The following is a 22,361-nucleotide window of genomic DNA, read 5'->3' on the forward strand; positions in this document are numbered from 1 at the left end:
AATTCTCGTAGCGTGATTCGCCAGGTATTTGCCATTTGCCGCGTGGCGCGTCCGAAAACATACGAAAACTGCCGAACTGTTAGAACTGACGCATCAAAGCGTCAGTTGCATGTCGGACGTTATTCCGGTCGTATCACAGCTGTTTTTTGATTCGGTAAGTAACTTCGTTTTGACAAATATATATTTTTTGTTCAATGTACATATCTGATTATTTTATAATATAACGAACTTCTTCAATTAAAATCTCTATATTTATCTCTATATCTCTATATTTTTTATTATTATCTTCATTACTTTTTAAAAATGTACTATTTTACATTAAATTTTATTTTATATTAATAAATTAATATATTCTTATATATATATATAAATTATTGTTATTTTTATATAATATATATATTATTATTTTATATATTTTTTATGAATACATTCTTTATTATTATCTTTATTATCAATGTTCATTTTTAATTATATTAAATTCTGCGTTTTAAATCTTTTTCGTCATAATTTAAAATTTTGAATTGGTAATCATTTTTGATATGTAAAATTATAGTTATATATTGATGTGCTCCAAATTAATATATTAAATTAAGCAATGCAAAACGATAATACGAATTAAGTAATATTCAAAAACTCATACATGGAGAATGCTGAAATTAATACAATCATAAGATTTTAATAATTAAATTTCGCCTTTTAACCGATTTTGATATACTTATATTGATTTTGAATTTGTCGATTAAAATCGGTTTAGTAGATTTATAGATTTCAAAACGTTATGTTTATATTTATACATAAACACAATAATAAATGATAATGTAAAACATTGAACAGAAAATTAAGACAAATATTCAACATATGTTTCATATAATAATTAACTTTATTCATGTTCTTTATTATAAAAATATGACATTAATATTTTTAAACTAAATCAATTCTTTGACATTAAATCAGAACAAATATATTATTACTATGTTTTCAGTATAAAATCTTGGAATAAATTTTTTAATTATTATATTTAATTATATATTTTTATTATTTTTATTGATTATTTTGCAAAAAAGTAACTATATAATAATAGTAAAAATATAATATAAGATATTTATTAAAATTATTTCAATATTTTGTTCTTTAAAATATGATAATTTTTTTTAATTTTTTAAATTTTAAGTTTTTAAATTTCTTTCAAAATAAAAAATAGAAAATATTTTATTTTAAAATCATTATAGTTTTTGGTTTATCGAATAATTTAAATATCATGTAAAAGAAATACACATATTCTATATAATTATTTCTTATAAATTTATAAAAATTAAAAAATTTTGAATTAATGTAAAATTGATAATTGCTCAACAAAATATTTTTTTAACTGATTTATTATGAAAATATTAATTAAATAATTTTTCATTATTTTTTACATATTTATTATATATACAAACATGCTGCTAATTGATTGAATATCATTATTATTACATAGATATACGATGTAAAATATATAATATTTTTCATTTGTGAATTAATTCTCAGGAAGATTAGGAGAGTGTGTAACGAAAGTGCATAGGTGCGCGAATGCAGACGATTCAGTACAAGTAAATTAAGATGTGAATCGTGCATTATTTCAATTAAGTATTTTATTAAGTATATTTGATAATGATGAAAAGAAAAAGAAGAAAAGTTTACTCTATTAAAAAGCTCAAGCAAGAATGTTGAAAATATATACATGTTTATATATATATATTATATAAAATATATATATAATAATATATATATTACTTATTTAGAATCAAAATAGTTTTTCCAATATTATTTTCTATTTTCCTCTATTTACAAATTATGTTTTGTTTGGTTATATACTTTGATCTTTAAAAATTTTTTTTTATTTTTAATTATAAAATGATTTTTAAAATTGTAAAAATCAAAAATTTGAAATTTTTTGAATTTTAAAAAATTTCGAAGTTTTGATATTTCAAATGAATTTTGTTTTATTAAATATAATTAAAAATAAATATTATAATATATAATCTAATATTAATTATTAATTTAATGATTTATAAAAGTGTATTTGAGTTGTTTAATGTAAAATCAAAAAAATAATTTTCAAATAATGAGAAGTAAAAATTCTATAAAATGCAATTAAAAAATATTATATTTCTTTTAAGTTCTTGTAAGATTATATCATCAAATAGTTTTTTTATATAAAGTTAAAATACATGGTCATTTTTTCATTATTGTTTTGATTTATACCATTTTTACATCCAATTTTGTAGATAGTTCTCATTATCACATTTAGAGTTGCTATTCTTAGACGTAATAAAAAAATATTTTACTGAAATAGGCATTATACTGTTATTTATTAATTATTTAACAAATTATTAAAGAAAAATAAATAAAATATGATTTGATACAAAACATAATTTACAATGAAATATGAAAATTTTTGAACATGAGTCTAAATCGAAAAATAAAGAAATAGTAAATATAATGATTATGATTGTAGAAAGTGATAATGTTATATATATGTTTTTATTTATTACTTATTTTTTTTATAAATTTTTTTTATAAAATCTAAATATCCAATGTCATCTATTTTTTTTTATATTTTATAATGGAGTAAATTAATAATATTTTTTTTTCTTCGATTACAGATCTGAATATGTTGAATGTGTCACTATTTAATATTCATAAATGATTAAATATAATTTTTTGATTTTAGCAGTACTGATTTAAAAAATGGCCTATCCTCATTCAGTATCTTTGTACAATTCACTTTTTTTTAATTACCGCCTTTTTTAAATTGCACCATTAATTTAAAAGTTTTTTTTTTTATTACATAGATTTTAAATTTATTTTTTATGCAAAATGAATAATCTATCATTTGAAAACACAAAATGAACTTTTTTTATTATCTCTTAATTCAATATTTTTGAAATCACAATCATTTTTCATGAATGAATGACTAGAAAGAAGGAATTTATAATCTATAGAAATTTCATTATCTATTATTATTTTTATCTAATTTAAAACTAATTTAAAATTGCGATTTTACACAAGCGCTACAAGTATCGCATATAAATATTGCATATATATGTATATTTTTATAGGCAATAATATATTTCATTTTATGTATGCAAGCATAGCCAATGAATTTCAATTGCATCGTGAATTTTAAAAATGTGAATATAGCCTTAACTGAATAACTTATACAATTATTCTTGCACAAAGTAGAGTAAAATTTATTTTTTTTTTATTTATCAAAAAACTAATGAAAATAAATTTATATTATATATACATAAAATAAAACAAAGTTAAAAATAATTTTCAAGATAGTGTTAATTAAATCAATAAAGTTGACATTACTTTATTAAATGATCATTCATATATATATATAATAAATAATATAAAATATAATATAATATAAAAAATTATATATAATAATTTATATAATAAAAAAGAAATAATTTATAATGAATAAAAAAAATATATATATTTATATATTTATCGCAATCACAAAATACTTTATTTTTAAATTTATGCATTTTTAAAAGTTATTTAATTAGTTTTAATTAATTTTAAAAAGAATCATATTAAATAAAGTCACAAATAATCAAATTAATTTGATAAGATAGTTTTTATTTTTATATTATAAGATTTTTTTCATATTTAAAATTATAAAATAATATACATCGATATTTTCTTAATAATGATATAGAAATAGTGCTAATGATTATTTCCAATACATAATGATCTCTCTTGTATGTATATATACATATTCTTATGACTTACTAGCAATATGATTCTTATCTCACGATATTGACTCGCGAATGCACTATACGAGAATGCACTGTTTCCATGATTACGTAACGACAATCTTAGTTACCAGTCTAATTATTTCGATAATGTAAAAAAAGATAACGTACCAGAAATACAATTCAATATGCAACTAAATTTATTAACTATTGAACGTTATCGAATTGGTTTTTATATATAAGTTTTTTTTTATTATTATTTCAAATTATACATATATGGATGCCATACAATTTTATTTTTAGATATATATATTATTATATATATAATATAATAAATAAATATAAAAATTAATAAAATCTTTACTTAAATTATAAATAAAATGATTTATGAATCGTTAAAATCCTTATATAATGCGATATATTTTTTAATTTAATGATTTCATTATATAAATAATTTGATTAATGAAAAATAAGTTATATTTATTTAAAATAATTATTTTTGAAATGTAATTTTTGTAAATATAATGCAATATAAATATATATAAATATATAATAATATATACTGTTATGACTCTAGCACACTAACTGGACACTAAATCTCATATTATACAAGAATTATCTATATATTTCTACAATTATAAAATAATAATTATTCTCATATGAAAAATTAATTCATAATTGAAGTGAAATAAAAAATAATAAATGTTCAAAAAGAGAGGAGAAGAAATTATAAATGCATTGCAAAGTAGACATGCTCTCGAAATCACGTCCTACAATTTAGTTTAATCGTTGAAAGCGGTTGATGACGATGATCGCGCGAAGGTTGTTCCAATTAATATTAAATGACCTGCAATGATACTATTGTACGTGAGTGCAATAAAATGAACTATATACTTTACTATACATTTATGCAATACACACACACACACACACACACACACACACACACATCATACTTTAATGTAACTTATATAATAATTTATAATCGGAATTTAGATAAAGAATTTCAAATTATAAATTTATTATTTTAAAATCTATTTATATTAACAAATAATATAAAGAAGAATAAAATTCAAGAATTACAAAATTGTATTATATTTTGAATATCGATTCTTTTTTCTTTAATTTTATATTTTCTTTTTTCATTCTTTCTTTAAAATAATAGATTACTGAACACAGTTTATTTCAAGATATCATTCTATTCTAATGTAAAATCATAAATGTACAGTCTGTTTCATTTTACATTGTTTTTCTAATATATGTTAAAATAATTAACAATAATGAAATAATTAATGAAATTGCGATTTTATCCATTCATAAAAATATTCATAAAAATTTGTCATAAAGAATTTGTAAAATTTGATAAAATCTGTAAAATTTCACGTATTATTAATTCTTTATAATTTTGACTAAAATATTTATGTATCCATATACTGTTATATTTATCATTCTTTTATTTTATTAATAAAAAAGTCTGTTCATTAAAATTATTAATTCTTAATTTTTAAATCAAAATGAGAAATCATAATTAATTATAATTTGTATTATTATAAATACATAAAATTCCTAGAAAATTACATTCATAAATATTATAATATTAAAATTAATTCTTTATTTTTGTATCCTATGTTTCAAATTGACTAGATTTGTTTATTCTATTCTCTAATCTTTAATCATCAAATGAATTACGAAAATGGTCTAAGCATAACGTCTAATTACACAGTAGCTACGCAATGCGTGGACGTAATACATAATGAGTATTTTCGCAGAAGGTAAAGTAGCTGTCCTGAGTTCGTTGACCGTGACGACAGATAGGCAGCTCTTACTTTCTCACCATGACGAAACCAAGCAGAATGGACTGAATTCAGACTCTAATTTAAAGTTTGGAGTTTAGAAATAGATTTAGAATGTCATCGATGTGATAATATGAAAAGAAAAAAAAAACAATGATTCAATGACACTTATCTAATTTCATATTCTAATGTTATCCTTCAAAAAAAATATATATGGTTCAACATTCTCATCGTAAATCATGTAAATGCTTTCTTTTTTTATTTTTATTTTGTAATTCCTTGCAATGAAATTCGTTAAAAAACAGGTAAGGTCACTGACGCATGTCTCCCTATTCCTGACTATCACGCATCGTGTCCACCTGCCGTTTCCTGTTTTCCGTCTTTTGATTCATTCATTTTATTTCATTGGGATGTATCATATATTATTTTTTATAGTATATTGATGATTGAAAATAACTTGATAAAATTGTATGTCGTTTTTTTCGTTTTTTCAATAAAAAACAAAATAATAAATGAATCATTTTCATATGATTATATTTAAAAATAGATTATTTAAAATTCAAAAAATTCCGAATTTTTTAATTTTAAAATTTTTTGTTATTTTTATAATTTGAACTTCTGAAAACTTAAAATAAAAAAAAATTGCATAAAAATTAAATTTCTTGCAAATTAAATATATTAATTATTATTATTGCTACATTAAATGAATTTAAAGAATTCGGGGAAAAAACATAAGTATCTTAAATTTCAAGAGTTTTATTAGAGTTATATAGAATTTTAAAATCTTACAAAATTTTAGATTTGAATAAAAATTATATTTTTATCTAGTTTTAATTATATTCTTTCTTTTTTATTTTACATTATTTACATTTTTTACATTATTTATTTAATTTAGGGATCTCGATACAAATTACATATTATAGTATAAAAAAAAATATTATTGTAATATAACAATATAATTACTTTTATCTAATAATAAGTAAAATTTATAATCCATACAACATATTTATCAATAATTGCACATTGATATTGTTATTCATAAATCATTTAAAGCATAAAACAAAAATTCATAGATTAGCAGTTTTGATTCAAGTTTCAACGATCGATGTAAAGATTTACCGGTTATCTTTACCGTTATAATACTTCTAACGGGATGTTGGGAATACATCGACAGAATGAACTAGTCGAAATCATTGCTTTCTCGCACTTTCTAGATCAGTCATGCGAGATCGGTTAATATTATTAACAAATTCTGATTTAATTTTATTTACTTTTGATTTAAATTTAATTTTATGATTTTTTTTTGACTCATTAATTTTTAGATGTTTCAAAAAAATATAAATTATAATAATAAAGAAAAATAACATAGAATGAAAAATAATAATAATGAAAAAACTAAAAAAGAAAATTCCTATATATGTATATATGTGAATTGTTTATTCAAAGAATTATTTATTAAATTACCGCAGTCATAATCATAGTTTATACGATTCACGATCGTTGATAACTTGTAAGCAGTGTAACGTGATTTGAATAAGTTAATCTTTACAAAAGAAATGATTTGTATGAAAGTATTTGAAGTTGTTGTATATACTGTTTATATTTATCGAATAGAATATTATCTTATCTTGTCATTTATAATATATTATAATTATTTTGTAATTTAATATTAAAACAAATACTATGTATCGAATACATTGTTCATTTCTTTTGCGAAAAAGAAAAATGCGATCCAAGTTTTAGAATATAATATTGTGTGATTTAAAAATATTTAAAAAACGATATATTACGTTAAATGCAAATTTTTATAGTATTATTTCATCCAAAAATATTTTTAATATATTCATATATTAATGAGCAATTTTTAAGAAAGCATTGTTTTGATCGAATAAATAAATCTGAAAATAAAATATACTATATTATATATGTACATATTATTCAGGAAACTATATGAACATTATCTTATAAAAAAATTTATCTAAATTGAAAATTTTTATTTTAATAAAAGTTTGTATATATACTCATATTATATATATACGGTTATTTATAAAAATATTTTTGATATATATGTATATATGCTTAATGATTATATTATTATTAATTATATATTACAGAAGAAATAAATTCAAACTTGTTTTTTCTTGAGAATATTTATTTATATTTTCTTGTTTTTAAACTATTTATTGTATTTTATAAATATTAACAATTTATTTAATTAATTTGATAAAATTAATAATAAATTGTTAATATTAAAACGTGAAATCACAAAAATATTCAAATATATATATTTAAAAATTTATAACAAAATAAATAAAATAGCAATTTATGAAAATTAAATTATTTTGATATGTATATAACATATTTTGAGCAATTTAAGATAAATAATTTAAAAATTTAATTTTTAATTTAAAAATTATTTTTTGTTAACAATATAATTTATATTTTATTCTTTATTATCCTTTTTTAACAGATTTTGTTATTTTTCTTTAATACATGTATATTATATATCGTATATTATTTTTTTATCTATTTGATGATTTATATATTATTTACATAAGCATATTTATGCAAAAAATTTGTTTAGTCTGATGATTTAAATTCATAATATTTTTGCAAATATAAAAATGCATTTTTCGTCAATTTTGTTGTAATGTTTAAATAGTAAATTAGCAAATTTTTGTTGGGATTCTGTGCAATATTGTAAAAGTTGTTATATATGATTTTAAAATAGAATAAGAATAAAGAATTTGTTAATTTATTATATGCAATATAATTATTACTGATTGTTGATATTAATTAATATTAACAGAAATCATTTCATAAACGCAAATTTTCAATATTTATCTAATATTGATCGATTGATTCATTAAAATCATCTTTACTCTCCATTCGAATTATATAAAAAAATAGCAAATATGGATTTTATATATGATTTTGTCAATAGTTTTTACTTTATTGTGTGTATAAACTAATCTTTGTTACTATTAATAATAATAGTAATGTTGAAAATTTCAAGTTAATGTTTTCTCAGGAAATCAATTCCTCTATTTATTCAATGTGATGCAAAAAAATTCATTTATAATATTGTTTATAATGTTTATCAATAATTAGTCAAGAGAATTGATTGCAAGATTATATGTTGATGAAACATTTTTTGTTTTTTTTTATAATACTATAAATCTTTAAAATATTAAATTTTTTTTAACTTTGTTTTTTTAACTATATATCATTTTTATATTTATTTAATTGATGAAAGACAATTTTTTACAAACTACTCATAAATATAGATGTATTAAAAATATTTTTATATTAAATAATAAATACATGTATAATAAGTAATAAATACAAATATAATCCATGTTCGCACAATATTGTGTTTCAAACATTTTTAAATTAAAATCAAATATACAAAATAACAATATCGAGATTATTTTTTTTTATTCAAGTTCGATATTTATAAAATATATAAAAAAAATATTTATAAAGTATTTATAATTTTCTATATTTTTTTTATTCAATAAAAGAATGGTAAATATAAAGTAGATAAACTAAGTTAGTCTAGGTAAACCGTCGCAGTGAGTTATATATCATTATGTTTGACGCTGTGCATTATCTATATTATGATAATATTCGATAAGAATCCAAAAATTTCAAATTTATTACATCAGAAAGAACTCGTTAAAAAAATTTCATCTACAGGTATATAATATTCTATATAATATTTTAACATAATTTCGTAATATCTTATGTGAAATTTTTATGGTAAATTTCTCAAAATAGATATAATTTATTTGTTATTATTATATTTTATATTATTTCTGAAAATTCAAATTTTTATTAATAAAAGTATAGATATGGAATTTAAATAGAAATTTATTTTATCTTTCAGATATCATAAGAATTATTGAATATTATTTTGAATATTTTATTACACATGTAAATTTTATTACACATTTTTTTACACATGTAAACGTGTATTTTGGATATTTTATATTTCTTTACATACATTGTGTATATTTTTTTATATTTAAATTTTCCATAGATACATAAACATACGCAATATATAGAAATAATTAATTATTATAAGGAATTTTGTCGGGTTAAAATAATATTCCGTTTTTAAAATTCAATTCAGATTTATCGAATTTTGTATACTTCGGAAATATATTATTTCTCGTCTATTCCATCGAGGGTCATTTTAAATCCTCATTGAATGGCTTTAACGGTGACTTATGGTGCTTCTTCTATCAATAATGCGATGCAATTTCGTTTGTGATTATCTAATCTGTTAAAATTGTAGCAACGAGTAAATATAAATTATTTTTACTCATCACAATTAATTTATTTAGAATTATTAATGATAGATTAGAATTATTAATGATAGATAATTGAATTGGATTCGAATTGGATAAAATTTTTGTTTATTATATAGATTTCAATTTTTAATGAAATTATACGAAACAAATTTTATGATTTATGCTCTATTATAAAAAATATTAACAATATCTTTTTTATAATCTCATTTTCATTTTAATGGTCACTTTTTAGTTTTTTAATGTTATTTTTCTGTTTTTTTGTTCATTTTATTACACTTATACTATATTTAAAAAAATTTTCAACATTATAATAATTTAAATATATTAAATGACTATTAGTAAGTATATATTAAATTAGATTATTAAAAGTACATATTAAATATTAAAAAAATTGTTTTAAATGAAAAAGATGATAAATTAATTGATAAATTAATGATAAATTTGAAAAAAAATGATAAATTAATGATAAAAAGATAGTAAATTAATTTACAATACTATTTTTCTATATCAAGTAAAAAAATAAACATATTAATTTTGTTAATCATATAAATCATTTTTTTTTATTTAAAAAAATTTTGTATCAATTTTAGAGAAATGTTTTTCTTTTACAAGCATTATAATACTGAATACTATATTATGATATGTAAATTGTACACACTGAAAAATTTTACATATTATAATTAGATATTATAATCTCATTATCAAAATCTATATTTAAGATTTATTGAGAAAAAGGAGGAGAAAGTTACGAGATTTGCAAATGATCATTTATTGTATTTCTGGTTATATTTATAAAGTATTAATAATATATTCATGAGACATTTTTAGAAGATTTTAGACATCAAAATAAATGCAAAAATTGATGTATAAAAATATTGGTTAAAATTGCTTATTAAATTATAAGCAATTTAAATCCGAATTAGACGAACTGAGATAGAATGCATATCAATATGATAAGTGACGGAGATAGAACTATCTTATTATTAGAATATTAGAAATATTTTTTATTTAATTCATTATAAAATAATATATTTAAGAATATTTATATTATATTTATTTTAGATTCTGATAATTTTTTTCTATTTCATCTTAATCGTTTTTAGTAATTTACATACAAGAATTAGTTCTTAATAAAAATTTTTAAAAATTGTTAAAATAAAAAAAACATTCTTTAAATGATTTTTATACTAGTTTTTGTTATCTATAGAACTAATATTAACTATTTAATATTAGTTTTCATTATCTATTAAATTTTAAAATAAAAAATAACAAATAGATTGTAAATATCGCATAATTGTTTAAAATATTATATATATTTTATATATATATATATATAATATTATATAATATATAATATATAATATATATATATATAATAATATAATAATCTATATATAATAATATATATATATGTATATATATGTTTTTATTATTGTCATTCCAGAACGTAGACCGGTATGGAGAACCAGCAGGTATGGGTGCGAGATCCTCAAGAGGGTTTTATAATTGGCAAGTTCGTGGACATGGTTGACGGTGATGCTTTGATCGTACCATTGGATCCAAAATATGCACAACGTACTTGCCCATTGGAAGAAGTTTATCCTGCTGGAGAATACACCAAAGACGTTGAAGATAATTGTAATTTCATATTTATAAATTATTTAATTTAATTATTTAATTTCTATTTTTAATTTCTTATTTCTAGTTTATTTTTTATTTTTTCTTCTCTTATTTTCTCTAATCTTCATTAATTTAATAAATTTTAGAATAATTAAATTAAACCATATATATTATTTACCATATATTAACCATACATATTTATTTATTTATTTCTATAATATTTTATATATCAAAATTTTTGTTAAGTTTATTAATTAATTGGAATTTAAATAATAATAAATTATATAAGTATAATATATATAGTAAAATATATAAGAAATATATTTCATGCACATATCTGTTAAAAACAGATATTTTTAAATCTTGCAGATGTCTTTTTCTTTTTCTTGCTTTTCAAAATTTACTTTCATTGGTTTTCTCTGTTTTTGATTTTAGGCGCTCTGATGTACCTGAACGAGGCCACATTATTAAACAACATACGGACTCGTTATTTCAAGGATAATATATATGTAAGTAATTGTTCGCAAATTATGATGCATTGTTCAAAACAATTTAACAGTATACCATAAAAACAAACACGTTTCTAAACATTTTAATAAAACTTGAAAAATGTTATAGATAATAAATTACTTCTTTCATGTATTTGAATAATGATTCAAATAAATAAATTTTTATTAATACTCAATGTTTTTTGTTAATACTTTGCAGACTTACGTAGCCAATATTTTAATTGCTGTAAATCCTTATTGCGAAGTTAAAGATCTTTATTCTACTGAAACAATCAAAGCTTATAAAGGGAAATCTTTGGGAGAAACACCTCCTCATGTTTTCGCTATTGGTATGTATTATTAGTTTGATATTTTTATTTTTAATTTTTATCATTAAATTTTTATATAATATATATTAATTTTTATTTTTTTAATCAATTTTTTTCTCAGCTGACAAAGCATTTAGAGATATGAAAGTATTGAAACAATCACAAAGTATCATTGTTTCTGGAGAATCGGGAGCAGGCAAAACTGAATCTACAAAGTATTTGCTTCGATATCTTTGTGACTTATGGGGATCCACGGCTGGGCCGATTGAACAGAAGATTTTAGATGGTGCATACTATGAAAAAAAGTGTTATGTTATAATTAAATATGAAAAATAGATTATATATATCTCTCTATATTCTTCTTATTAGCAAATCCAGTGTTGGAAGCTTTTGGAAACGCAAAAACTAAGCGAAACAATAATAGCTCTCGTTTTGGTAAATTCATGGAAGTTCATTTTGATTCGAAATGCCAAGTGGTTGGGGGTTATATTTCTCATTATTTATTGGAAAAATCGAGAGTATGTCTTCAGAGTTCTGATGAAAGAAATTATCATGTTTTCTACATGATGTGTGCGGGTGCTCCTCCAGAACTTCGTGCAAAACTTGGAATTACAAAACCGGATGATTTTCAATATCTAAAAAACGGTTGTACACAGTATTTTTGTAACAATGAATCAGAAAAAAAGTTGAAGGAAACTCAAAAAAGTCATGATCAAATTATAAAAGGTAGCTTGCACGATCCAATCTTGGATGACGTTGAAGGATTTAATGCTATTGATCAAGTAAATATAAATATTATATTCGATTATTTAAAGTTATATTATCAATATTTTAATATTTTTAAGGTTTCAAATTACAAATAATTTTCATTAAATTATTTAACAATTTATTATAAGAAGTATTTTTTAAAAAATTAATAATTATATTTATATTTATATTTATCTCTCTTTTCGCTGATTGGATTTGAATTTTTTAAATACAGGAAAAAGCAACGGTAATTCGATCATTTTTTAAATATCAAACATTCTTTTCATTTAATTATAATTTTTATTCATTTTTTCTTTTCGAATTTTTATTACAGCGATCTTTTTCATTTATATAATATTTCATATACATAATTGATTTTGGTTGATTTTATTTCATAGATAGAATAATAATCAAGTATTCAAATTTTCATAAGGCTTTGACAAGACTCGGTTTGACCGAAGTAGAAAGAATGGAAATTTATACAATGGTAGCTGCAGTACTTCATCTTGGAAATATCACTTTTGAGGACAATCCTGAGGACACGAAAGGAGGCTCTAGAATATGCGCCAATTCTGAGAAAGCAGTATTAATGAGTGCAAAATTATTAGCTGTTGATCCTGAAGAACTTAGACAAGCTTTAGTTTCAAAAGTAATGCAGACGAGTCGTGGCGGTATCAAGGGAACAGTTATTATGTAAGTTTATACAAATTAAAAATATAAAATCAAAAAAATTCAAAAAAAATTCAGAAGTAATATAAAAAAAGAAATATAATAAAAATTTAATTATAATAATTCAATATTAAGGGTACCATTGAAAGTTTACGAAGCTAATAATGCCAGGGATGCTTTGGCTAAAGCTATTTATAGTAAATTATTTGATCATATTGTAGCTCGTATCAATAAGAGTATTCCTTTTAAAGCTTCAAGTTATTATATTGGTGTTTTGGATATTGCAGGATTTGGTATGTATATATTATAATTTTTATTTTATAATCATAATTTATTGTGCATTATTATTTTTTTACAGAATACTTTAAAGTTAATAGTTTTGAACAATTCTGCATAAATTATTGTAATGAAAAATTACAACAATTTTTTAACGAAAGAATTTTAAAATATGAGCAAGATCTTTATGCAAGAGAATCACTTAATGTTCCAAAGATATCTTATGTAGATAATCAAGATTGCATTGGTAAATATAATCATTATTTTATCATTTTATAATCTTAAGATTATGTTATAATATATTAATAATAAAATAATATTTTCTGTATTTCTTAATTTTTAGATTTAATTGAATCAAAAAACATGGGAATTTTTAGCCTCTTAGATGAAGAATCAAAATTACCAACTCATAGTTTTGCACATTTTACTAGTGAGGTTCATCGTGTCTGGAATGGTCATTTTAGAATAACTTTACCGCGAACTTCTCGTTTGAAAGCTCATAGAGAATTACGTGATGATGAAGGATTTGTAATTCGTCATTATGCTGGTGGTGTTTGTTATCAAACGGTATTATAATTTCTATTATAAAATTCTTTAATTCTGCACTAAATACATATTATTATTTAGAAAATATTTTTATCACTAATATAATATACATATTTTAAATATACATATATATTTACTATTATTATAAATATACATATATACATATATATTTATGTAAATATAATATACATATACATTATATTTTTTTCAATATGTTTTAATTTTTTATTCTTTAAAAACTCTAAACAATTTTTTTTTTCTTTTTCAGAATCAATTCATAGAGAAAAACAATGATGCTCTACATGCTTCTTTAGAAGCATTGATTCAAGAAAGTAATAATAAATTTCTCAGAACACAATTTGCTAATAATTCTCGTCAGAAAGGAAAACTTACATTCATCAGTGTTGGCAGTAAATTCAAAACACAACTTGGGGAACTCATGGATAAATTAAAAAACAATGTAAAAAGTGTTTAAATTATTTGTTTTAATATTATGTTTTTCATGGAAAAAATTAAATCATAAATTAAATTTTTCTATAGGGTACGAATTTTATTCGATGTATAAAACCAAATAATGAAATGGTGGCTTATCAATTTGATGGAAATAGTATTTTGGGTCAACTTCGTTGTTCTGGAATGACATCTGTCTTAGAACTTATGGAACACGGTTATCCTAGTAGAGTCCCATTTCAAGAATTGTACAATATGTACAAAACTTATCTTCCGCCAGAATTAGCCAAATTAGAACCTAGATTTTTTTGTGAAGCATTACTTCATAGTTTAAAATTAAATAAGAAAGATTTTAAATTTGGAATTACCAGAGTATTTTTTAAACCTGGAAAATTTGCTGAATTCGATAAAATTATGAAATCAGATCCTGAGAATTTAAGGAAATTAGTAGCTAACGTAAAGAAATGGTTGGTTAAATCTCGATGGAACAAAATGCAATTTTGTGCATTATCCGTGATCAAATTGAAAAACAAAATTATCTATCGAAGACAGCATTTAATTATTTTACAAAAAACAGTAAGAATGTATATAGCTAAAAAGCAACATCGTCCTCGCATAAAGGGAATTCGAAAAATTGAAAACTTAAAAACACAATTAAAAGGTATGGAAGAAACATCTAAGCAATTAAAAAATCATGAACAATATATGAATGACATAAAAAGATTGCAATACAATTTGGATGAAGTGATTAAAAAGATTAAAGTCAGTGAAAAAATGAAATCAATGGAAATTGATAATTTATATACGAATTTAGTAAATCAAGTAAACAAACAAATGGCATTATTACAAGATAATGTTAAACAACAAAAAATTGCTGAGGAACAAGCAAGATTAAGAAAAATTCAACAGGAATTAGAAATTGAAAAGCAGAAAAAAGAAGAAGAAGAAAGAAAAAAAAAAGAAGATGAAGAAAATAGAAGAAAAAAACATGAAATTGAAATAAGAAGAAAGATAGAAGAAGAGCAAAAAAGAAAACAAGAAGAAGAAGATAAAAAAACTGCTGCAATTCTTCAAGTACATATATCTTATTTTATCATTTATTTTTTTATAAGATAATTTTTTTCGCATATTTGGTAATTTAAAGAATTCTTCTAATAATCAATAGTAATTATTCTTCTTGGTCTTATGGCTAAGATTAAATATAATATTTGTTCTTGTCAGTTAATATTTGATACGTTCCCTATCATAAAGTTAAAATATTATTTGATTTTTCGAACCGGCCGGAATAAATAACATTAATTGTAATAATATTGTATACAAATGTATTTTATAATTTGTTTTGAAGGCGCAGATAGAAAAAGAAGCAATGGAAGAAAGTAAATATCGCGAATTATTGGAACAGGAAAGAAGAGATCACGAATTAGCAGTAAGATTAGCTCAAGAATCAAACGGACAAGTTGAAGATTCTCCACCACCTGTACGAAGGTATTATATCTCGAATTATTTTTGTCAATTTTAATATTTAAAATTTATTTCATCATTTTTCTTTGTTTTTCTTTGATTTATAATTCAAAAAAATAATCTAAACTGATAATAAATGAATTAATAATAAATTATTTAATTATTTAAAATAGCTAAAATAAAATATAACTCGAAGAATTTTTTTAAACGATAAAATTTTAATATTATTTAATATAACATATTTAAATAAAATTTTATTTTTTAAATATGTACATATAGTGGTTCCGATGTACGAATACCATCAAACAACAGGCTAATAAGGTAATGTAACATTCATTGAAATATTTACTGCAAAACTAATATTTAATAATTTATTATAATTTTATTTTAGTAGATAATTTTAGTAGATAATTTTATTTTAATTTACTAATATTTATTTTTTGCAATATTAACGATATTTGAATTTTATTGCTTATAGAATAATAATATTTTTTATTTAAATAATATTTATTTGTTTTTTATTATTTATTTATTTATTTCGAAATAAAATATTCATAATTTTCTCGATTTATAAAAAAGATTTAAGAGAAATATATTATATTCTAAATTTAAATTTCTAATTTAAAATTTAAATTTAAATTAAACTTCTTTTTAATTTAAAATATATACAATATGAATTATGAATAATTTATAATGCAATATTTTTATTCTACAAAAATATCAAATAAGTTATAAGATTCAAATTACATATAAAATAAGTTTAAAAAGATAAATTATAAAAAGATTTTTTTAAATATAAATTTTATTTATCAAATAATAAAAAGCAATTCCATTTAATCTGAAAAAGTTTATTATATTTATAACAATTATAAAAAATAAAAACAAAATTATCAAAATAATAAATTTTATATAAATTTTGATTACGCATAAATAAATCATTTAGATTTATAGAGTCAGAAAAGAGAATCAGAGACAAAGATAATTCTATTCCTGGTGTGCAAATAAGTTTCTTTATCTTTTTTCTACGATCATAACTTTTGACTGATTTCGAATTACTTCCCATTTGTGGTGCCCTTTGAAAAAGTGTTTTTTTGTTTTTAAGAAGAGTCATAATGAGCGCTCTAAGAATTTCCAGTTCAATGCAACAATTTCAAGCCATATGGCGTGTGAAAAGCATCACTGCTTATTTTTGGCATTTTAATTTAGGAAATTAGCTGTTGAAGCTATTAAAATGATTTATATAGCTGGAAAAAAACACTGTATCTTACAAAATATGCAAATGATTATATCAAAGATTTAAAGCCAAAAATTTTAATTTGAAAGACGACAATCGTTCAATCGAGAAAGTTTGATGACGGTAAATTAGAGAAATTAATCAATGAAAATCCGACCGGAAAAAGATTGGCAGAAAAATTAGAATCAAACAAGCAGTATTCGATTGAAATAATTGAGTAAAATTCAGAAATTATTAGTCCCATATGAATTAAACGAAATGAATAAGAAAAACAGACTCGAGCTTTCTGTTGCCTTTCTTTTACTTTTTCTTTTACTCTTTTTCTTTTAAAAGAAAAAGTTTTCTGCACAAAATTATTACTAGCGATGAAAAATCTTATATAACAATCCCAAGCGAAATCATGGATTAATTCTGGGAAACCGCCAACTTCAATAGCAAAATCGAACTTATTGCAAAAAAATTTTGCTGTCTATGTCAGATTTTCGAGAAATCATTATGAACTGCTTTATCATTATCAATTTTCACATGGAAGAACAATAACTGCCTATCAAAATCAATTAATCAATTTAAATGATCAGCTAGAGCAGAAATGGCCATTTACTGGACAAAAAACAAGATACATGATTTTGTAGCACGATAATGCAAATCGGCCATATTTAGAACATAATTTATGCGTTGAAATGAGAAATTTTGCCATATGCGGCATACTCTCTCATAAACCTGGCTCCGTGTGACTATCATATTTTTCAAAGTTTGTAATACTAATTGACGCGAAAGTATTTCAATTCGAAAGAAGAAATTCGAAAAATGTATTGATAACTTCATAGCCAGCAAGCAGTCATCATTTTCCAGAAATGGAATTTATACTTACTTATTAGGGAAAAAAGAATGAAGATGAATACTTTGAGACGTAATCTTGTACCTGTCTTATGTAATAAAATCTTGAATTTGGAAAAAAAAAGGAAAGAACTTATTTACATACCTAATAGTATTGAAATAAAAATATATTTATTTTTTAAAAACACAATTAACATGCAATTGTAACATCCACAAAAAACATTAAGAATTTTTGATATACAATTATACAATTAAGAATTTAGAATTAAATTGTATTGTATATTTACATTCATGAAATTTGTAAAAAAATTTATAAAAATTTTCATCATAGAGAAAAAATGAATCATAATTATATTTACAAAATTTTGACAAATTACGTTATATTATAATTCATTTTTGAAAGATCATTTATTAAAATAAAATAAACAAATATTTTCATAGAAATATTCTATATAAATATATTAAAATCATATTGTATAAATATTATATATATGTGTATATTATATGTGTATTGAAGCTATATTATATTAAATATTACATTTATATTACATTATAGGAAAATTATTTTAAATACTTAACATTTATATAAATATATTATAAATTGTATAAATTTTTTTAATATATATACATATATATATATACATTTTTAGTACATATATATATAAACTAAACTAATATATTTCATCTCTATCGATTTTTCATCTCTATTAATTTTTTTTGACACAATAGATCGGAGCAAATACGTAATCAAGTAGTTTTGACTAATAAAAAATATGATTTATCTAAATGGAAGTATTCGGAACTACGAGATGCAATAAATACATCCTGCGATATCGAATTATTAGAGGTAAAATTACATACATCTGAAATTATCTTATTTAATAAAATAAATGTAAAAAGAATGGTATAATATAATTTTAATATAATGCTATAATATAATTTTTTATAGGCTTGTCGTCATGAATTCCATCGACGATTAAAAGTTTATCATGCATGGAAAGCAAGAAATCGTAGACGAACAATCATGGATGAAAATGAAAGGGCACCAAAATCTATCATGGAAGCTGGTAAAATTTAAATTTATATAAGAAGCATATTATTTAAATAGAACATATTATATTAATATATTCTAATATTTTTCAGCTGCAAAAACACCAAGATCTCAAACGAAACAATGCATAGTCGAATCTTCGCAACGATATTTTAGAATTCCTTTTATACGACCAACTGTAACAGGTCAGCAAGACTCACATACACCTGGTAAACGAGGATGGTGGTATGCTCATTTCGATGGTCAATATGTTGCTAGACAAATGGAACTTCATCCAGACAAAGCACCAATTTTGTTGGTAGCAGGTATAATTCTAAATATTCATTTTTAATTGATTTTTATTTATTCTTATCTACTTTATAATTTAGAGCAAAAAATAAGATAATTTAATTTAATCCATATATAATATTTTGATCAATTATTTATAATAATTAAAATCATTGCAATATATTTTTATTATAAATTTAATTTATAACTTGCTTTCAAAATTAGATTTAATTAGATTATTAAATAAAATTAATAATCATATATATTTATTATGTTAATTAATATTTATTGAAATATTATTGAAAAATATTTTTTGTAAAGGTATTGATGATATGCAAATGTGCGAATTGAGTCTAGACGAAACTGGATTAACTAGGAAACGCGGTGCAGAAGTTTTGGAACATGAATTTAATCGTGAATGGGAAAAACATGGAGGTAAATCTTATGTGCCTTCATGTGATCGTAAGAAATGAGACTATTATATTTGAACAAGTAAAAGTAGTTTTTTATATAGATTTTATGAATTTTTATATTGAAAATGAATTCAGAGCACAGTGCCTTAAAATGTGTGCCTTTTTCATTACATTAATAAAGGCAATACTTTGTAAATCACGATAAGATAGATTCATATTGTTATTGATTGTTATTGATTATAATTTTTCATGGAAAATATAAAATGACAAATATGAGATGGATCTATAGATTGGTAAATGTACAATATGCTGTGCACATAGTAACTATAGTTATTTCTAATATAATAAATTCAATATTTAAAATCAATATGAATTCATATTGAATATTTTGTAATTAAAAAATTACGATTTCAAAGGAAGATATTAAATTTGAAATTTATTCTTTTTTTTTTTAAATGATATTTCGATTTATTTAATGAAATTAACTTATCATATTAAAATTTATTGTGAAAACAATAAACTTTTAATATATAAAACTCTTTTACATTTTATAATGTAATATATAATATTTTGACTCCTTTAATTAATATAAATCATTACTGAAGAAACTATCTTCATATAGCTATAATATAAATAATTTTATTTGTTTGTTGAAAAAGATAAGATATTTAACACAAATTGTGAAATTAAAGGAAAATGTTTACAAATAAACAATATGTATCAATTAATTACATTTATCAATAAATATCTATTTGTTTCACTTCTTTTTTACATTTTTACTTCTTTTATTACATTAACATTGTTTACAATTTTTGATAATTAAATTACAAACGTTTATATAAATAAGCTATGTTAAAAAAATAATATAAATTGAGCATATAATATATATAAATTAATAAATGTAAAATATGTAAATAAAAAATATTTATTTACATATATTTATATATAAATTTTTTTTATTATTTTTTAATTTTTATTAATTTCAAAGAATTTTTTTCATAAATCCTGTTTTATTATTATTTATTCTCTATAATATATATAGTTTTTATTTATATAAATATCTGCAACCTATTGATAAATAATACTTATTTCATAACAAAATATTCATAACGATGAAGAATAAAAAAAAGTCTATCAATGAGAAATCCAACCACCATATACTTGTTCAAATTCTTTGGCAATTAGTAGACAAAGATAATCTTGATTAGCTGCAGATATTATCTGAAACAAAATTAAACATAAATTTTATAAAAATAAAAATTCTAAAAAAACATATTAGAAAATGAGATTAATTTATTAATTACTTGAAATCCGATTGGTAATCTATTTTTATCCATACCCATTGGTATATGTGTTGAAGGTAAACCCGTTATATTTGCTAATGAACTATATATGCAATTATTTATTTCAAAAATCATTGTTTGCAGAAAAGATGCTGTACGAAAATAGGACGGACATATTAATATTCCATTATCTTTTAATATATCCTGTAAATAACATAAAAAAAATTTAGATTGATACAATATAACAAATATAGATATAAGTATATACTGTGAGATTTTCTAAAAGTCTATTTATATTTATGATTATTAGTATTATAATTATCATAATTATTATTTCACAGAATAATAATACAAACAAAAAGACATATCTAAATATAATTGAAAAAATAAATAAAAATATTAGTAGATAAAAATATTAATTAGTTAAGATCTTTTGAAGCAACTTTTTTTATTTAATTAATTAAATATTTTTTGAAAAGATATAATAATAGAATTAAAATAAAAGTAAATATCTTTATATTCCTTTTCATAAACAAAACATTTTTATAATAAAATTAAGACTTTTATACATGTATGTATAAATATATGTATAATTATATGTATAATTATATGTATAATTATTTCTAAATTACAGATCATTGAATGAATAATTAATTCATTTCATACATTCATTTCTCGAGTGAGTTCTTTTGTAGCATTAATATAATATTGTTTCTTTGAAACTGACATAAATGCATTTTTATCTATGAACATTTGTATAAGACAACATGTTTGTGTAAACGATGATAATCCTATTATTGACTTTCCCATTTCAAGAATTGAATTTCTTCCCTAA

The 22,361-nt window shown here is 20.6% G+C and overlaps 2 protein-coding genes and 1 non-coding gene across 4 annotated transcripts in view; 2 read left to right on the top strand and 1 right to left on the bottom strand.

Annotated features, from left to right (window-relative positions):
* Nucleotides 1-22,361, top strand: part of LOC107993278 (myosin heavy chain 95F) — a 23,080-nt gene continuing 719 nt past the window's right edge. Inside the window, exons 1-18 of one of the 2 annotated variants that reach the window (XM_062083330.1) lie at nucleotides 1-154; nucleotides 11,300-11,493; nucleotides 11,911-11,984; nucleotides 12,184-12,313; nucleotides 12,414-12,578; nucleotides 12,662-13,074; nucleotides 13,473-13,732; nucleotides 13,844-14,001; nucleotides 14,067-14,231; nucleotides 14,328-14,551; nucleotides 14,799-14,990; nucleotides 15,071-16,054; nucleotides 16,326-16,465; nucleotides 16,721-16,762; nucleotides 19,242-19,359; nucleotides 19,462-19,579; nucleotides 19,656-19,868; nucleotides 20,152-20,265. In XM_062083330.1, coding sequence (XP_061939314.1) covers nucleotides 11,313-11,493; nucleotides 11,911-11,984; nucleotides 12,184-12,313; nucleotides 12,414-12,578; nucleotides 12,662-13,074; nucleotides 13,473-13,732; nucleotides 13,844-14,001; nucleotides 14,067-14,231; nucleotides 14,328-14,551; nucleotides 14,799-14,990; nucleotides 15,071-16,054; nucleotides 16,326-16,465; nucleotides 16,721-16,762; nucleotides 19,242-19,359; nucleotides 19,462-19,579; nucleotides 19,656-19,868; nucleotides 20,152-20,265 — 3,691 coding nt within the window. In that variant the 5' untranslated portion in view covers nucleotides 1-154; nucleotides 11,300-11,312. Of the gene's footprint in view, nucleotides 155-11,299; nucleotides 11,494-11,910; nucleotides 11,985-12,183; nucleotides 12,314-12,413; nucleotides 12,579-12,661; nucleotides 13,075-13,472; nucleotides 13,733-13,843; nucleotides 14,002-14,066; nucleotides 14,232-14,327; nucleotides 14,552-14,798; nucleotides 14,991-15,070; nucleotides 16,055-16,325; nucleotides 16,466-16,720; nucleotides 16,763-19,241; nucleotides 19,360-19,461; nucleotides 19,580-19,655; nucleotides 19,869-20,151; nucleotides 21,004-22,361 lie in introns of those variants that run through there. The other variant, XM_062083329.1, reaches the window with a different exon arrangement.
* Nucleotides 16,150-16,271, top strand: LOC114576910 (U2 spliceosomal RNA). The gene has a single exon (XR_003696445.1). It is a non-coding gene; the product is annotated as a U2 spliceosomal RNA (small nuclear RNA).
* Nucleotides 20,968-22,361, bottom strand: part of LOC107993262 (fatty-acid amide hydrolase 2-B) — a 22,827-nt gene continuing 21,433 nt past the window's right edge. Inside the window, exons 8-10 of the mRNA XM_062083331.1 lie at nucleotides 22,193-22,357; nucleotides 21,548-21,730; nucleotides 20,968-21,464 (exon numbers count right to left, since the gene is read on the bottom strand). Coding sequence (XP_061939315.1) covers nucleotides 21,378-21,464; nucleotides 21,548-21,730; nucleotides 22,193-22,357 — 435 coding nt within the window. The 3' untranslated portion in view covers nucleotides 20,968-21,377. The remainder of the gene's footprint in view (nucleotides 21,465-21,547; nucleotides 21,731-22,192; nucleotides 22,358-22,361) is intronic.

Source organism: Apis cerana, linkage group LG12 (assembly GCF_029169275.1).
Source record: "Apis cerana isolate GH-2021 linkage group LG12, AcerK_1.0, whole genome shotgun sequence".
Lineage (NCBI taxonomy): Eukaryota > Metazoa > Arthropoda > Insecta > Hymenoptera > Apidae > Apis > Apis cerana.